Genomic DNA, 13,851 nt, shown 5'->3' with positions numbered 1-13,851 from the left:
CTCGCGCTCTTGAAAATAAAAAAAGGATCACTTATTTTGTGAAAAAAAGACCTTTAAATATAATAAGATTTTCACTATTGCCGGGGTACGGTTCCCGCCTGAACTCCACGAAATACAAATTCAACACCATAGAAGCGCTAACAATTCTCTTTCCGGATGCTACTTATGATCATACTGAGTTCAAGCCTTTTAATCGTATTTCGGTTATGTTCCTGAAAATATTCTTGTATTTATGCCAAAAATATAAAATTTTTCGAAAAGTACCACGAGCGAAAAAACGCGTCTATTTTCCGTCAATGTCGTTTATAAAGAAGTTATACAAAAGTGGACTCAAACATTAACCCTGCGGGCTTGTCTTATGTTACACGAATCAATTGAGACTCGCTAAATATGCTTTTTAAACAAGATTTTAATTTTAACGACATTTGCTTGAATATATTGGATAGTTGAGTTTTATTTTTCGTAAATTTACTGCACTTTTCAAATGCATGGGGATCCATGGAATTAGATTAGACCAAGTATCTACTTCAAAAAAGTTTAGGCAGCTACTTGTTTCTATGTTACCCATATTCGAGTTCGGATAGCACTTTAATTTGATGTGATCAAAATAAAGAATTATTTTTACAGATCCTTCATTTTGCCCTAAAGGTCCGTAAAGTTTATGAAACAAAAAACTATAATTTTCGAAAATTTAGCGAAAAGCGTTGATTTTTGCGTGTATTCAAAATTTTCAAGCTGAATTATTATAAACAACTTATAAGAAATTTTTAAATAACTTCCACTCGTTCACACTTAAATACTTCGTAACGACTCATGTCTAACAAACAAATAATCTGAAGGTACTCAAAAGATGAAATGCGAGGTAAAGACGTCACTAAATAAAAAAAACATAATTTCGAATTCTACCCTCCTGGACCTCTGTACTTTGCACTATGGGGTTTGAACTTTATCGGATTGTTTTTTTTTTAACTCGTATATAATTTAATATTTGACTAAGATATCCCCAGTTTTTCAACTCATTATCTTGGATACTAAACGCTCCACAGACATCAGATTTCAAAAATTGAATAAATTATATATGATTTATATAATCCATATAATTCTATGGATTTTGTAAGCTATATGTAAGCTTATATCAAGAGCTTTCATTTGAATCGTTCCAAATTTTTATACAGTAATGTATGAAAAAAAATGAGTAAATAAACAATTTATTCAAAAGTAAAAACCTTTAAAACCTTGTTTAAAAAAATTACCGCTTTGTCCCAAACTATTTTTACTTTCAAGATCAAGTTTTAGGTCCTAAAAATACAATTAAAAAGTTTCAAGGCACCTTAACCCTCATCCGCACTAGGTTTCGATACCCTTATAAGACTTAGGAGTGTCAATTTGACACTCCAAGCTAAAATCGTTATAATTCTTTTCATATCTAACCGATTACAACGAAACTTGTATCACTAGAAAAATTGTAGTGTCAGTAAAATAAGTTTTCCCGTTTTTCAACGGGAAAGAAAAAAAATGCGATAAAACATGTCTCAGAAAAATTATTGCAGCTCATGCATTACATACTCAAAAAAATATCTATCTTATGTATATGAAAGCTTAAGTTATGATCTACAAAATGAAGTCAAAAAAGTGGTCTGAAAAACCTGCTTTTAATTCAATTGCAAATAAAGACTGTTTGAGGGGTGGTAAAGTTTAAAAAAAGAATATGACTACAAAATTTATTCTTATTCTAACATTTTGTTGTATTAAGATTTTTGATACCACGGAAAACGCTTATTTAACCATAGCGAACAGCTATAATATGTGAATTACATCATTGTTTCGTGTTCAGATACTAAAATTGTCTATTGCCTAATTGTCTGAAATTTGAAAAAGTAGATTAAAACGTTTAAAAATGCAATTTAAAATTTTTGCCGAAAGCTGAAAACCAGTCATCGTAGGGGCATAATGAGAACCCCCCTCCCCTGGGGCAGTATGAGCATCATTAATCGGGGCACGATGAGCGTTTTCTGTCGGGGAATCTAGCAGCGAATTCAACTCGATGAAGTCAACTGAATAATAGAGCTACAGCTTGACGATTTGGCCTATTGGTAAGGTGTCGGAGAGGTAATCAGTAGACTCGAGTTCGATTCCTGGTGGATTTGTTTTTTTTTTTTTTCATTTACCATTCATGATCGATGCATTTTGCACTAAACGATTACGCGTAGATACATTCAACAAAGCAATAACGTAATAATCTAGGTCTGTTTGTAGAATTCAAACAATTCACACACGCTCATACATTATGTTTCTGGTGCTTTCCCGATCAGGAGGGAAAAACTAAATTATATCAAGATAAGATATTTTGATACTAATATTTTTCCTATCTAAATGAGTTATTATTCAGTACCTGTAGGATGTTAAAATATCTCAAATTATATCAAAAAATCTATGCGATCATAGCTAAATTATATCAATTTCAGATATGCTCCTTACAAGATTATATCTCGTTCAGATAGCATAGTTTGATATTGGGCAGAACAAAACCTATCAAAATTATAACTTATCAAGATATGAGTGCTTCGAGAAAATTTTCTAGTGGAATGTCAATAAACCACATTATTTGCTAAAACCATGCATGCATGCTCCATTTTTGGTTTCCCAAAATTTGGATTCAATTTTATTAATCTGTTGGGCGAAAATCATAAACGTACGGTTTGGGCCGTTGACTTCGATGTCCGTGTTTCAGAAAAAGTTGTACGTATATCAAAATAAGATATAATCTTTTTTTAGGACAACCCGAAAAAAATCTTGATCATTAAAAATGAGCTCAACCCCATTCAAGTCTGTCAATCAGAATAAGATATAATTCAGATTGGAGAAACTTAAAATCGAAAATTTGAAGTGCTTAATTATAACTGAATCAAATGTAAATATCTTGGTGAGATACGCTTGAGTTATTATTTTGATATGCTCTCCTGATCGGGTTGTTTGGCAGTTGATGCTACTAGCCGTATAATGTAACAATTAAAAAAATCAATCATGAAAAAAAAAAAATCACCACGAACAGGAATCGAACTCGAGTCTTTTGATCACCTCTCCGACACCTTACCAATAGGCCAAATCGTCAAGCTGTAGCTCTATTATTCAGTTGACTTCATTTTTTTTTTTGGGATTTTAAAGTTGACTTCATCGAGTTGCGTTCGCTACTAGATTCCATGGCAGAATTCGCTCATCGTGCCACGATTGATAGTGCTCTGTTCGCCCCGAGTCAACAAATTTAAGTGTTAAGTTTTAAGTGAAAAATCACAAAATTTATTTATGGTGAAAATTGAGAGGTGCTCAAAAATTATAATATTTTCGTCACTTGAGAACCTAGCTGGTTTTTTTTTTTTTTTTTTTTTTCGATTATAGTCGTTTTACCATCTTTATGGCATTCGCGACTTTATCAACGTTGCAGTTGGCGGATCGCTATTGAAAAACTTATCCGGTACAACTGTGTTCGATGTTTACTCTTGGGCTCGAACTCGCGGACATCGGCTTAGGAGACAACAGATTTGCCAACTGAGCTATATCACAAGCCCAGGTTATTTTGTTATATTTTTGTAAAGATGATAAGGATATTTCTTTTTCGGTGAAAAATTAATACTATAGGTAGTACGAAACAAATCCTCATAAAATTTGTTTAAGAAAATACGTACTTTTGTATAAAAGAGGAGTGCTTATTATGCCCTGGGTGCTCGTTATGCCCTTATCTCCCCTACTTACTTGACCTACCTAATTTTATATTTTTGAAAATGAAAAATTAAATCACTTTTTTTACCTCAAATAACTTTCGATCAAACCAAAAGAATAGAAAGCCAGATATAGGGTTGATATGCATTGAATAACATGTTTTTTTTTTCGGGGAGTTTTTTCGGCTTGCAGTCTTGTTTTTAGCAAAAACGACGTATTGATTTACGCTTCCAACGTTTCGATCCTTATTGGATCTTCTTCAGGGACTAAAATAGTATTTATTTAGTTAGTTCTGCTGATTATAATTTATGCTTTCTTACCGAAAAGATGCCGTTTTCTTGTGAGTGTCGACTCGGCTGGTCGTGTATATAGCTGTCTTTTGATCTGTTTTCCGAATAATTTAATTTAATTCGTGTTTTTAGATGTAAGGTGTAGTGTATCGACTTACTGCGTACAGATGTTTGCGGATAAAAATCCGTTTGTCTAGTGATTTTGGGATTAATTTTCCACAGCATCGAACTTTTAGCACAGTCTTCACTTTTCACTTATTTTGTTTTGATCAAAAATCAATTGTTGTGTATGTGTGTTGGTGGTGTAGTTTTTTTTTTGTGTGTATTTTTTTGATTATCTGGCAGTTCGCTTATTTTTCCGAGTAGTTGGAAAATGTTGGCGTATGAAGAGTGGATGTTTTCAGTGTCTTTCTTAATGTTTACTGTGTTTTTAGTTGTTTTAATGTGGCAGCTTTCCAATATCTTCAATTTTCCCTGGTTGTTTCCCCTGTCGATAATCCTGGCTCCTTCGATGTCGAAAAGGTGGTGCGTGGTGATTTCGTGATCCAGAAGTGCAGTTTGTTGGCTCAGCTTTGCAATTGGGTAGTCTGCTTTAGTGTATCCAAGTTCCCATAGACGTTTTAATTCGTTTGTTTGACATCGATGTTGGGACATTCGCTGCTTCAGTTTCACGCTAGTAAGTCCTATGTAGCATGCCTTACATTCTTCCCCCATGTTTTCATCGCTTGTTTCCGGTTTTTCTTCTCCATTACAATTGATTTTGTAGATTACATTGGTGTTTTCCCCATATGGTGTTTTATCTTTGACTAAAGGAAAAATCGATCCAATTGTTTTCATCTGTTTGCTGGCGATTTTTATGTTTCCATAGTCGTTTCGCAAAGTTTTTGTTATCTGCATCGTAAGATTGTCGATATTTGTAAGAGAGCGAAATTTTACTTGCTGTGTATTATCGTTTTCTGTCATAGCTGTTCTCGACGGTGATTTTTCGTTTAGTCTGTTCAATATTCTGTTTATTAGTGTTTTAGGGTAATCGTTTAAACTCAGTTGTTTACTGATAATATGTTTAGCCTGGTTTGCTTCAGAGTGTGAAGAAAACTGTGTGACTCGTTTAGCAAAAGATAAAGCTACATTTACCTTTTGGTGAAGTGGGTGGAATGAATGGAAATTAAGAAACCGTCCCGAAGCAATATGTTTCATATACCAATCCGTTGTGATGTTTCCATTGGCATTCCTGTAAAGCATCATGTCCAAAAACGGTAATCGACCGTTGGACTCTAATTCTACCGTAAATTGGATATTTGGATGTTGTTTATTGAATGTTTCATTAATAGATTCAACTTCATTCTTAGGTAGAACCAGAAACAAATCGTCCACATATTTCTTAATGTGTGTAGATGTGCATGAGCTTTCAGTTATGGCAGGGGTGAGCAACCTTTTGAACCAACGGGCCAATTTAAATTTGAAATCTTGTCGGCGGGCCGCACTTAATTTTTTTTATAGTTAGCAGAGCTTCGCGTCGTTTATTATAACTCACGTGTTTATCATCAGAATTTCAACACGACTTTTCAAATATCCGATATTGAAAAGGTTCATCACTAATTCTTTGTCATTTTGTAAATTCCCTCAATTTTATAATAAGTATTCTTGGCGAACATTCGTTCTTACAACATTCTTGTTGAAATCGATGAATTTTTGGGATTTTTTCACAATTGTCCTTGTGGCTTAGGTCCTCAAAGCTAAGATTTTTTTCCTTAAATGGTGAACACCCCTTTTTTAAATTGAATTGGAGCAAGATGCCGAAATCACATAAAAATGCTAAATTTCACATATTTTTTTAGCAACTATCTTCGAAACTACATTCCTAATTCTAGTCCAGATTTTTATAATTTTTGATCTTATTCAGATATCATTGGGATAACTTTGATGCCAGCTAATTAAAAAAAAATTAAATTAATGATCCCGCGCCGATCCTCCGGTGCATAGGGCCGTGGTAAAAGACCTCCACTGTTGACGATCCGGAGCCAGCGTCTTCACCTGGTCCCAGTCAAGATTCTCGTCGACAGTTCGGATTTCAGCGGCTAGGCTTCGCCGCCACGGATTTCTGGGTCTGCCTCTTCTTCGTTGCCCTTCTGGATTCCAATCTAGAGCCTCTCTGCCAATCTCGTTTTCATCTCTTCGCAGCGTGTGCCCAATCCATCTCCACTTACGTTCCCGAATCTCGATTTCTAGCGCCTTTTGATGACACCGGCGATGTAGTTCCTCATTCGAGATCCAGTTGCCAGGCCACCAAGCGCGGATGATATTCCGCAGGCAGCGGTTTACAAATACTTGCAGTTTTCGCGTCGTTACCGCATATGTGCACCAAGTTTCGCACCCGTACAGCAATACGGATTTGACGTTTGAGTTGAAGATTCGGATTTTTGTTCGTAGAAAGATCTGGCGTGACCGCCAGATGTTTCGGAGACTCGCAAACGCAAATCGGGCCTTTCTGATCCGTGTTTCGATGTCTTTTCTGGTACCACCATCAGGCGTAATCTGGCTACCAAGATACTGGAAGCACTCCACTTTCTCAATTTGTTGCCCAGCTACCATGAAACTGGAGGGATTTCCTGTGTTGATCTCCATCGACTTGGTCTTTCCGACATTGACTTTGAGACCTGCTGCCTTGGAACTTTCGGTGAGGTCGTCGAGTTTGCTCTGCATATCTGGTTGTGTTTGGGCGAGCAAAACAATATCGTCAGCCAGGTCAAGGTCGTTCAGTTGTTCCATTGTTGAAGGATTCCTCGGCAATCCTCGGTTCGGTGCACAGTCAATCGATCCAATCAGAATCTCATCCATTACGATTAGAAAAGTAGCGGTGATAGAATACATCCTTGTCTCACTCCAGCAGTTACCGGGATTGGTTCGGACAAGACACCGTCGTGCAAGACCTTGCACGAAAATGCCTCATACTGTGCTTCGATGAGATGGACTAGTTTCTCTGGGACCCCTCGTCGCCTTAGAGCCGCCCAGATGTTTTCATGGTTGAGTCGGTCGAATGCTTTTTCGAAATCAACGAACACCAGCAGAAGAGAGTCCTGGAATTCGTTGATTTGTTCCAGTATGATTCGTAGCGTTGTGATGTGGTCCACACATGATCGTCCGGATCGGAATCCAGCTTGTTGCCGTCGGAGTGTAGCGTCTATTTTCTCCTGGATCCTGTTCAGAATCACTTTGCAGAGTACTTTGAGGGTTGTACAGATCAACGTTATGCCTCGCCAGTTACCGCACTCTGTCAGGTCTCCTTTCTTCGGGACCTTTACGAGGATACCCTGCATCCAGTCGGCCGGGAATGTTGCAGTATCCCAGATGTCAGCGAAAAGACGGTGCAACATTTGTGCTGATAGGGCAGGGTCGGCTTTCAGCATTCAGCAGGGATGCAATCGATCCCAGGTGCTTTGTTGGATTTCATGTTTTTGATTGCCGCTTCTATTTCAGCCAGCGAAGGCGCTTCCGAGTTGACGCCATTTATGCGACTTACTGTTGGCGCTTCGAGCTGCAGATTCTGTTGGCCATCGCTATTCGTGACTCGGAAGAGTTGTTCGAAGTGCTCAGTCCATCGTTTGAACTGATCTGTTCGATCGGTCAATAACTGACCAGCTAATTCATGTTGATAAAAAATCGAAAAACTTTCACTCAGGCTTTATTTATAATCTTTCGTAGTTTTCGTCAATATAGAGAAATAAAAATTATTTCACAAGGTTTTGGTTTAATTTTTTTTGCCAGTATTTGAATGATAACAGAACAAGCCTTTTCACCGAATTGGATAGAATAATTTGGAAAAAAATATCTGCAGAGCCTATTTTTAATCATACAACTTTATTTTTGCTTGAAACGAAAATAATGACTTCACTAACGGGCTTCGAAATTCCTTTGATCATTTGTAGCTTCCGATTTTTAGCTGCTCTTCCTCACTTTAATGGATTTTGCTTTTTAAAGTGGTCGGAGTTAAATAATAAGGAAAAATGTATCCCGAATAAAAGAAACTCCAACATTACATTATGCCAATAAACAATTTGTATTTATGCCTTGAACAGAACATAATAAATGCTAAAAATGCTAGAAAAAAGGTTAACAATCTGAATGATTGCTGGGAAAATGCAGATAAGTGCATATTTGATTTAAGTCATGTAAAATTTCCCAACAATCCATTGTAGAAAAATGTTAAGGCATGAAAATATGTAAAAGCTTCGCGGGCCGCACAAAAGGGTCTCGCGGGCCACATGCGGCCCGCGGGCCGCGGGTTGCTCATCCCTGAGTTATGGCATTATCCAATAAATCCTCTAACACAAGTGCACTGACTGAGTTGCTCATTGGATTTCCCATTGCACAACCCGATTGTTGTTTGTAGTAGATTTTGTCGAAGCTAAAATAGCTACTTTCGAAGCAAAATTCTACTATCTCCCAGAAAATATCCAGACAGATTGGCGTGTGTTGTGAGATGCGGTCCCAGTGTTTTATAACACTCTTCCGAACGAGTTCGATAGGTATCGAAGTAAATAACGATACCACATCAAACGAAACCATGATGTGTTCTGGTGGTACTGATATTGTGTGGATATATTTACAAAATTCGAATGAGTTTTTAATTTCATATTTCGAGTCGATCGATTTTTGTATGATCGAGCCAATTAATTTGGATAGCTCGTACGATGGTGTTGTCATACATGAGTCATACATGAATAACATGAGAGATATTGCAGTTTGAAATGTAAAGTTTTAGAAGATCTTTTTTAATTATTTTTATTTTATCAGGGACACCAAGGTTTTTACGCGTTATGTTATGAAAACCGCATTTTGCATACACACATTTTCCGGGAATTGGAATATTTTAGCTCAAATAACGTGTCAATTCGCGAAAACCATGTGAGACCGTCTCTAGAAAAATTTAGCAAAATCAATCCCTGTGAAAAACCTTAGCGTATCAGTGTTACATTTTTTCATGATTTATAGAAAACCTTATGAAAAATATCATTGAGATGATGATGCATCACACTGAAGGCCACACAATTTGACCTTTAATTTACCCGGTGACTTCAATTGTCTAGTATACAGTAGGGGAGAATTAGGATACTTGATCCCTGGGAATACTTGATTCCTCAGCTATATCTTGAAACTGGAATGTCTTACATAGATTAAATATTCTAGAAAGATTTGCTAAATAGAACAACACAACAAACCTGTTATCTCAAATAGTATAACAATTTTTTTTTGGGTTATTGCTCTTTGAGACTTGAAGATCTTTTTTAATCATTTTGAAATGTTCCCCACACGAAAATATTATAATAAAAATATTTATTCCAATAAGTCAATCGTTAGAGTATAATATGAACTTCTTAATACCATATTTTCAAAGCAAAAGTAAACTCTTAATTTTTTTAAGAAAAAGTTTTCCCAAATGTATGTTATGAGTTCAGTTGATCCATCGATTCCAAAAAGATATATTTTCCTTCTGAATGGATGTTGATCAGTGCTAAGCACTAAATTATTGATATATCCAATGACTTATATTTATCAAAAAAATTTCCTGATAACAAGGACTCAAAAAAGTGCTTTTATCTAAAAATAAGAAAATGACGCCTTTGAGAATGCAATGATTAAAGGGTAGTAGAAAAACTTTTAACATTCTTTTGGTCTGACACTTATAAACTGTGAAATGGAAACTTATATGGCTAGAAAAGTCAAAGGAACTTTTCGCTTTAGATTTTGCATGATTTTTGCCAGAGCTAAGGATTGAAGGATCATGTCTGTTTTAATAAAGGATCAAGTCTCCTTAAACTTTCAAAATATCACAATTATTTTAGTCCCACGAAAACGCTTTTAGCTCATCTACGGGTTCATGTATCGATCGAACTTATGGAGCATATAAACTTGAAATTACACACTGTCAGAAAATGCAAAAGACGGCGGTCTGCAATTTTCTTTCCAAAACTTGATGAAAATTAAAAAAAAACAAAAGGGATCAAGTATCCCCATCCTTCCTTATCATTCTCACTAACTTCAGCGAAATTCTCCTTCGTAGAAGCGTATTATGATTTCTGTAACAAAGTTCTGCTTCTTCATTATATTTTCTTTTTGTGGTAAAGCTTACGCAAGAATTGGGATTTTTAATAAGGGTTACCATATCCCGCAATGCTTAAAAGAGTACAATGAAAAAAAATCCAAAAGGGTAAGGAAAACTCTATAAAAAAACAGAGTTATATAAAGTCATTCAAATACTGCCAATTTGTTGAGAGCAATAGGAATGACTAAGCATTCCAGATTACCTGCTTTAAAAAAATGAGAAAAAGCCCGGTCCGGCCCGGTTGCCCAGGTATCGAGAAATCGGATTTATCTAAAATCTAAGCAAAACCCAAACCAAAACTAAATTTTTCTTCACATAATGTATGGTTTTTTGAACTTGTTTCATTGAAATAGACGTGCAACATTTTTTGGAAACGTAAAGTTTGACTTGAACATCGCTGATGTGACTCAAAAAATAATATTTTTTCATGTGTACATTTTTCACTTTTTCTCTTGAATTTGCATGGGAAAAGCATGAATTTTGGTCAGATAATCTCGGATATAGATCGGGTTTTTAATTGAATATTTTAAAATCCAATGTCTGGATTTTGCCAGGTTTTTGGGTAAAAAAGAAGAAAAATTTCCAGAAAAATTTCTGGAAAGATTAAGTTTTACGTAAAGCTTAGTTCTTTTAGAAATTGGACATTTTCTTTTGCTTATAGCTTGTTTACTAGTTATCTGATATTCAAAATTTTGACAGCATTTTGCTGCCTGTAAAAAGTACTATTCGACCTTTTGTTTTTTTTTTTCATAATTTTATATTCACGTGTTTTTGAGATATTCACGATGTAAGAGAAAAAGAAAAAAAATAGTTTTGCACAGTTTTCATCAAATTCCATTATCATTATATTGATAGCTGACAAAACCGTTGATTATTCAAAGAAATACTGTGTGTGAGAGGTGGAAAAGAATGCAAACTGTCAAAAATGTCCACAAAGTTCAAATCAAGCATTGGAGTGAAACACATGATCGGCAACTACGGTTAAGAGTCATCAGGGAAGTCAAGTCTCATACCAACATTTTTAATTTTTAATAAGCGAAAAACTAAGTGTAGATCGCTGAAATTTCCAAAAAAAAATTCTCCGATAAACTGAAAGTGTTGCCAAGTGATGAGTCATTCAAACCTAACCTCAAACAACAATGTTTTGGCTAGTTCCAGAGCTCGTAAGCTGTAAAGCCGATACCGAGGCCATGAGACAGATGATTTTAAATGAACGACAAAACTTATGAAATACCCTATTTCAAACAAATTCCAGCATTTGAATCCTTTTCCATGTCTGCTCGTGGCAAGGTCCCGAGCATATTAAAGTATATATTTGCTGGTTGTTTTGTAAAAAAAAATTGGATGATTTGCAAAAATTCTGCTCCTATGAAAAAACAAAAAATTTCAAAACAAAAACTATAGTTTTCGTTGTTTTTTAAAGCCTAAAAAAGTAATCTTGTATGTACCCTTCGCAATCTACGATCATTACTAACGGATTATACTTTCAGTTCAATCTCATGATGGTATTACTTCGTTATTGTCAGATTTTGCCAGCAGAAATTCCATCAAAAACGCCTTAAAGTGGCTACAAAATTATCAAGTTTAGGCAATTTCGAAACAGCTGTACCCACTAAATTGGCCTCAGTTTCTTTGAAAAAAAAAGTATTGGGCCGAAAAGTAGCAAAAATTGAAGGAGGAGGATGTAGCAACCAAAAATACAGAATAAACGGAGTATAAGTTTGAAAATCCGATCACTATCATAACTGAAAAAAGGGTTCGTCGGCCGACGGGAGGTACCAAGATTAAAGTAGACATTTTTCTTACAAAAAAAGATATTTTTTTTTCAAATTTTTTCATGAGTTATCATAAGATTAGCTTCATTTCCTTCAAAGAAAGTATTTAGATCAAACGAATAGTTTTTGAGATACACGCATTTGTAACTGTCCCATTTCTAAAAGAACTAAGCTTTATATGATAATTATCAATTTTCTCATAGTTTTTTTTTTAAAATACTATAAAGAAAAAGGTCAGTGACCGTATATTCCTATTTGGATTATTCGAAGGAAAAAAGTGTTTGATACTTTGCTGACAAACCACACCAAACCCGATGAAATTGAGCCTATTGCTTTTGTGCTCTTTGCTAAATGCTTGGGGGTTTATTGCATACTCAAAGGAGTTTATTGCGCTCACTGTGAATTACGATTGAAAGAAGCCTTCATAAATATGGGATTTTTAGGTAAGGTATTGAAAATTATTGAAAGTTGTATTTCTATCGTTTTTCTTGTATAAGATGTGGTGAACACACTTCATATACTGAAACAAAAAAGTTCATTTTTCTGATTAAAGTGCTTTCATGAAAAGAGTACATTTTGTAAAATTTCACAAAAAGAAGAGTACGCCCATTTTTTTTACCGAAAAAGAGTACATGCACTCTCAAAAGAGTACATATGGTAACCCTAATTTAGATTATACCACAGGACGTTTTATTCATTGATATTGAATTCCACGTCTCAGATAGACTTTAGTATAAGTTATACGTTTTAATTAACTTTTAGTGTACACCTACTTACAACTTGCATGTTAGATCGATTCAGCGACTAGGTCTTGAAAACCTTGATATTATCCACTGTGTCTAGCACCAACTACCATCACCAAAAGAAGATGAGGACACTTACCTGGCATGACGGCTCAGCTGTCCACTTCTGGGGTCCCGTTTCAATACGAACGGCAACCGATTGGACACCACGATCAGGCTGCTCTTCGTTTGTGCCTCTTGTGGACAGGTGATCGTTATCTCGCACATCCGCTTCGCCTCCTCCAACTGTTTCGCTTTAAATACGGTAGACATTTTGGGGGGAAACTGTTACTTTTTTGTACCTCTCAAACAGTAGGGCAACTCAGTTATCGCACTAGTCAGTTCTTGTTGGGGAACATAGTTTTCACAATCGGTACGAGGAGAAATAAAAGTTCTGTTTTCGCGCACACCAGTTTTGCACCAAATATGTATAATCACTGCGCAAAGTCCCCTCAAGGGTCAAAAGTTTACAAAGTTGATAAGAGCAGAAACCCAACGAAAAGGACACACGGGAACAGGACCACCGACCAAGAGGATTCGGGATGCTTCCTCCAGGGCAGATGAGATTCAACTGACTTCCGACTGCGAACCGCGACTACTGATAAAGGACCTTTACTTGTCTTTCTGATTTGCCTGGATTGATCCGGAGCTGTTCGTTCAACAACATCAACAACCGTCCCCGGATTGGATTCTGGCTGGGCTCGTGCACTGATTACAGAAAGTTGAACGACGAGGACGACTCACCGCGCATTAACAGTCAACATCATTCTTTTGCGCTGCTGGCTTCAGAACACCGAATTGTGCGAGTCTCACCTCAGTGTCAAAAGCGTCATCATCGCCAGGCAGGCAGACAGGAGGAGTCGAACAGCCGGTTGATCTTCTGCTGGAATCTATCGTTCAAACAGGATTGTATATATTTACGAAACAATATTCGTTTTTTCCCTTATTTCGATCCTCTTGTGCCAATGAAAACATAGGATTTAAGTCGCGCTCCCCGACGACGCGCCGTGAATTGAATGCAGCGATTGCCGTTCGAGGCAGGGGAAGATTCAAAGTCATGTTTAATAGGGCTTATCTATGGCTAGTGGCGCGCTGATAAGGGCCTTTTATTAATTCAGATTTTGTGCTAGTGTTGGAGAGCGCATTGGAGAGGACAGTACTGCGGACCACTCAAATCACCGCCC

At 36.3% G+C, this 13,851-nt stretch overlaps 1 protein-coding gene across 1 annotated transcript in view; it reads right to left on the bottom strand.

Annotated features, from left to right (window-relative positions):
• LOC129749877 (uncharacterized) overlaps window positions 1-13,608 on the bottom strand; it is a 30,563-nt gene extending 16,955 nt beyond the window's left edge. Inside the window, exon 1 of the mRNA XM_055744983.1 lies at window positions 12,768-13,608. Within this exon, the coding sequence (XP_055600958.1) occupies window positions 12,768-12,940 (173 nt within the window). The 5' untranslated portion in view covers window positions 12,941-13,608. The remainder of the gene's footprint in view (window positions 1-12,767) is intronic.
• Between the last annotated feature and the right edge of the window lie 243 nt (window positions 13,609-13,851).

This window comes from Uranotaenia lowii, chromosome 2 (assembly GCF_029784155.1).
Source record: "Uranotaenia lowii strain MFRU-FL chromosome 2, ASM2978415v1, whole genome shotgun sequence".
Lineage (NCBI taxonomy): Eukaryota > Metazoa > Arthropoda > Insecta > Diptera > Culicidae > Uranotaenia > Uranotaenia lowii.
Note: the sequence above shows the minus strand (reverse complement) of the source record. Positions and strands in the feature narration are given on the sequence as shown.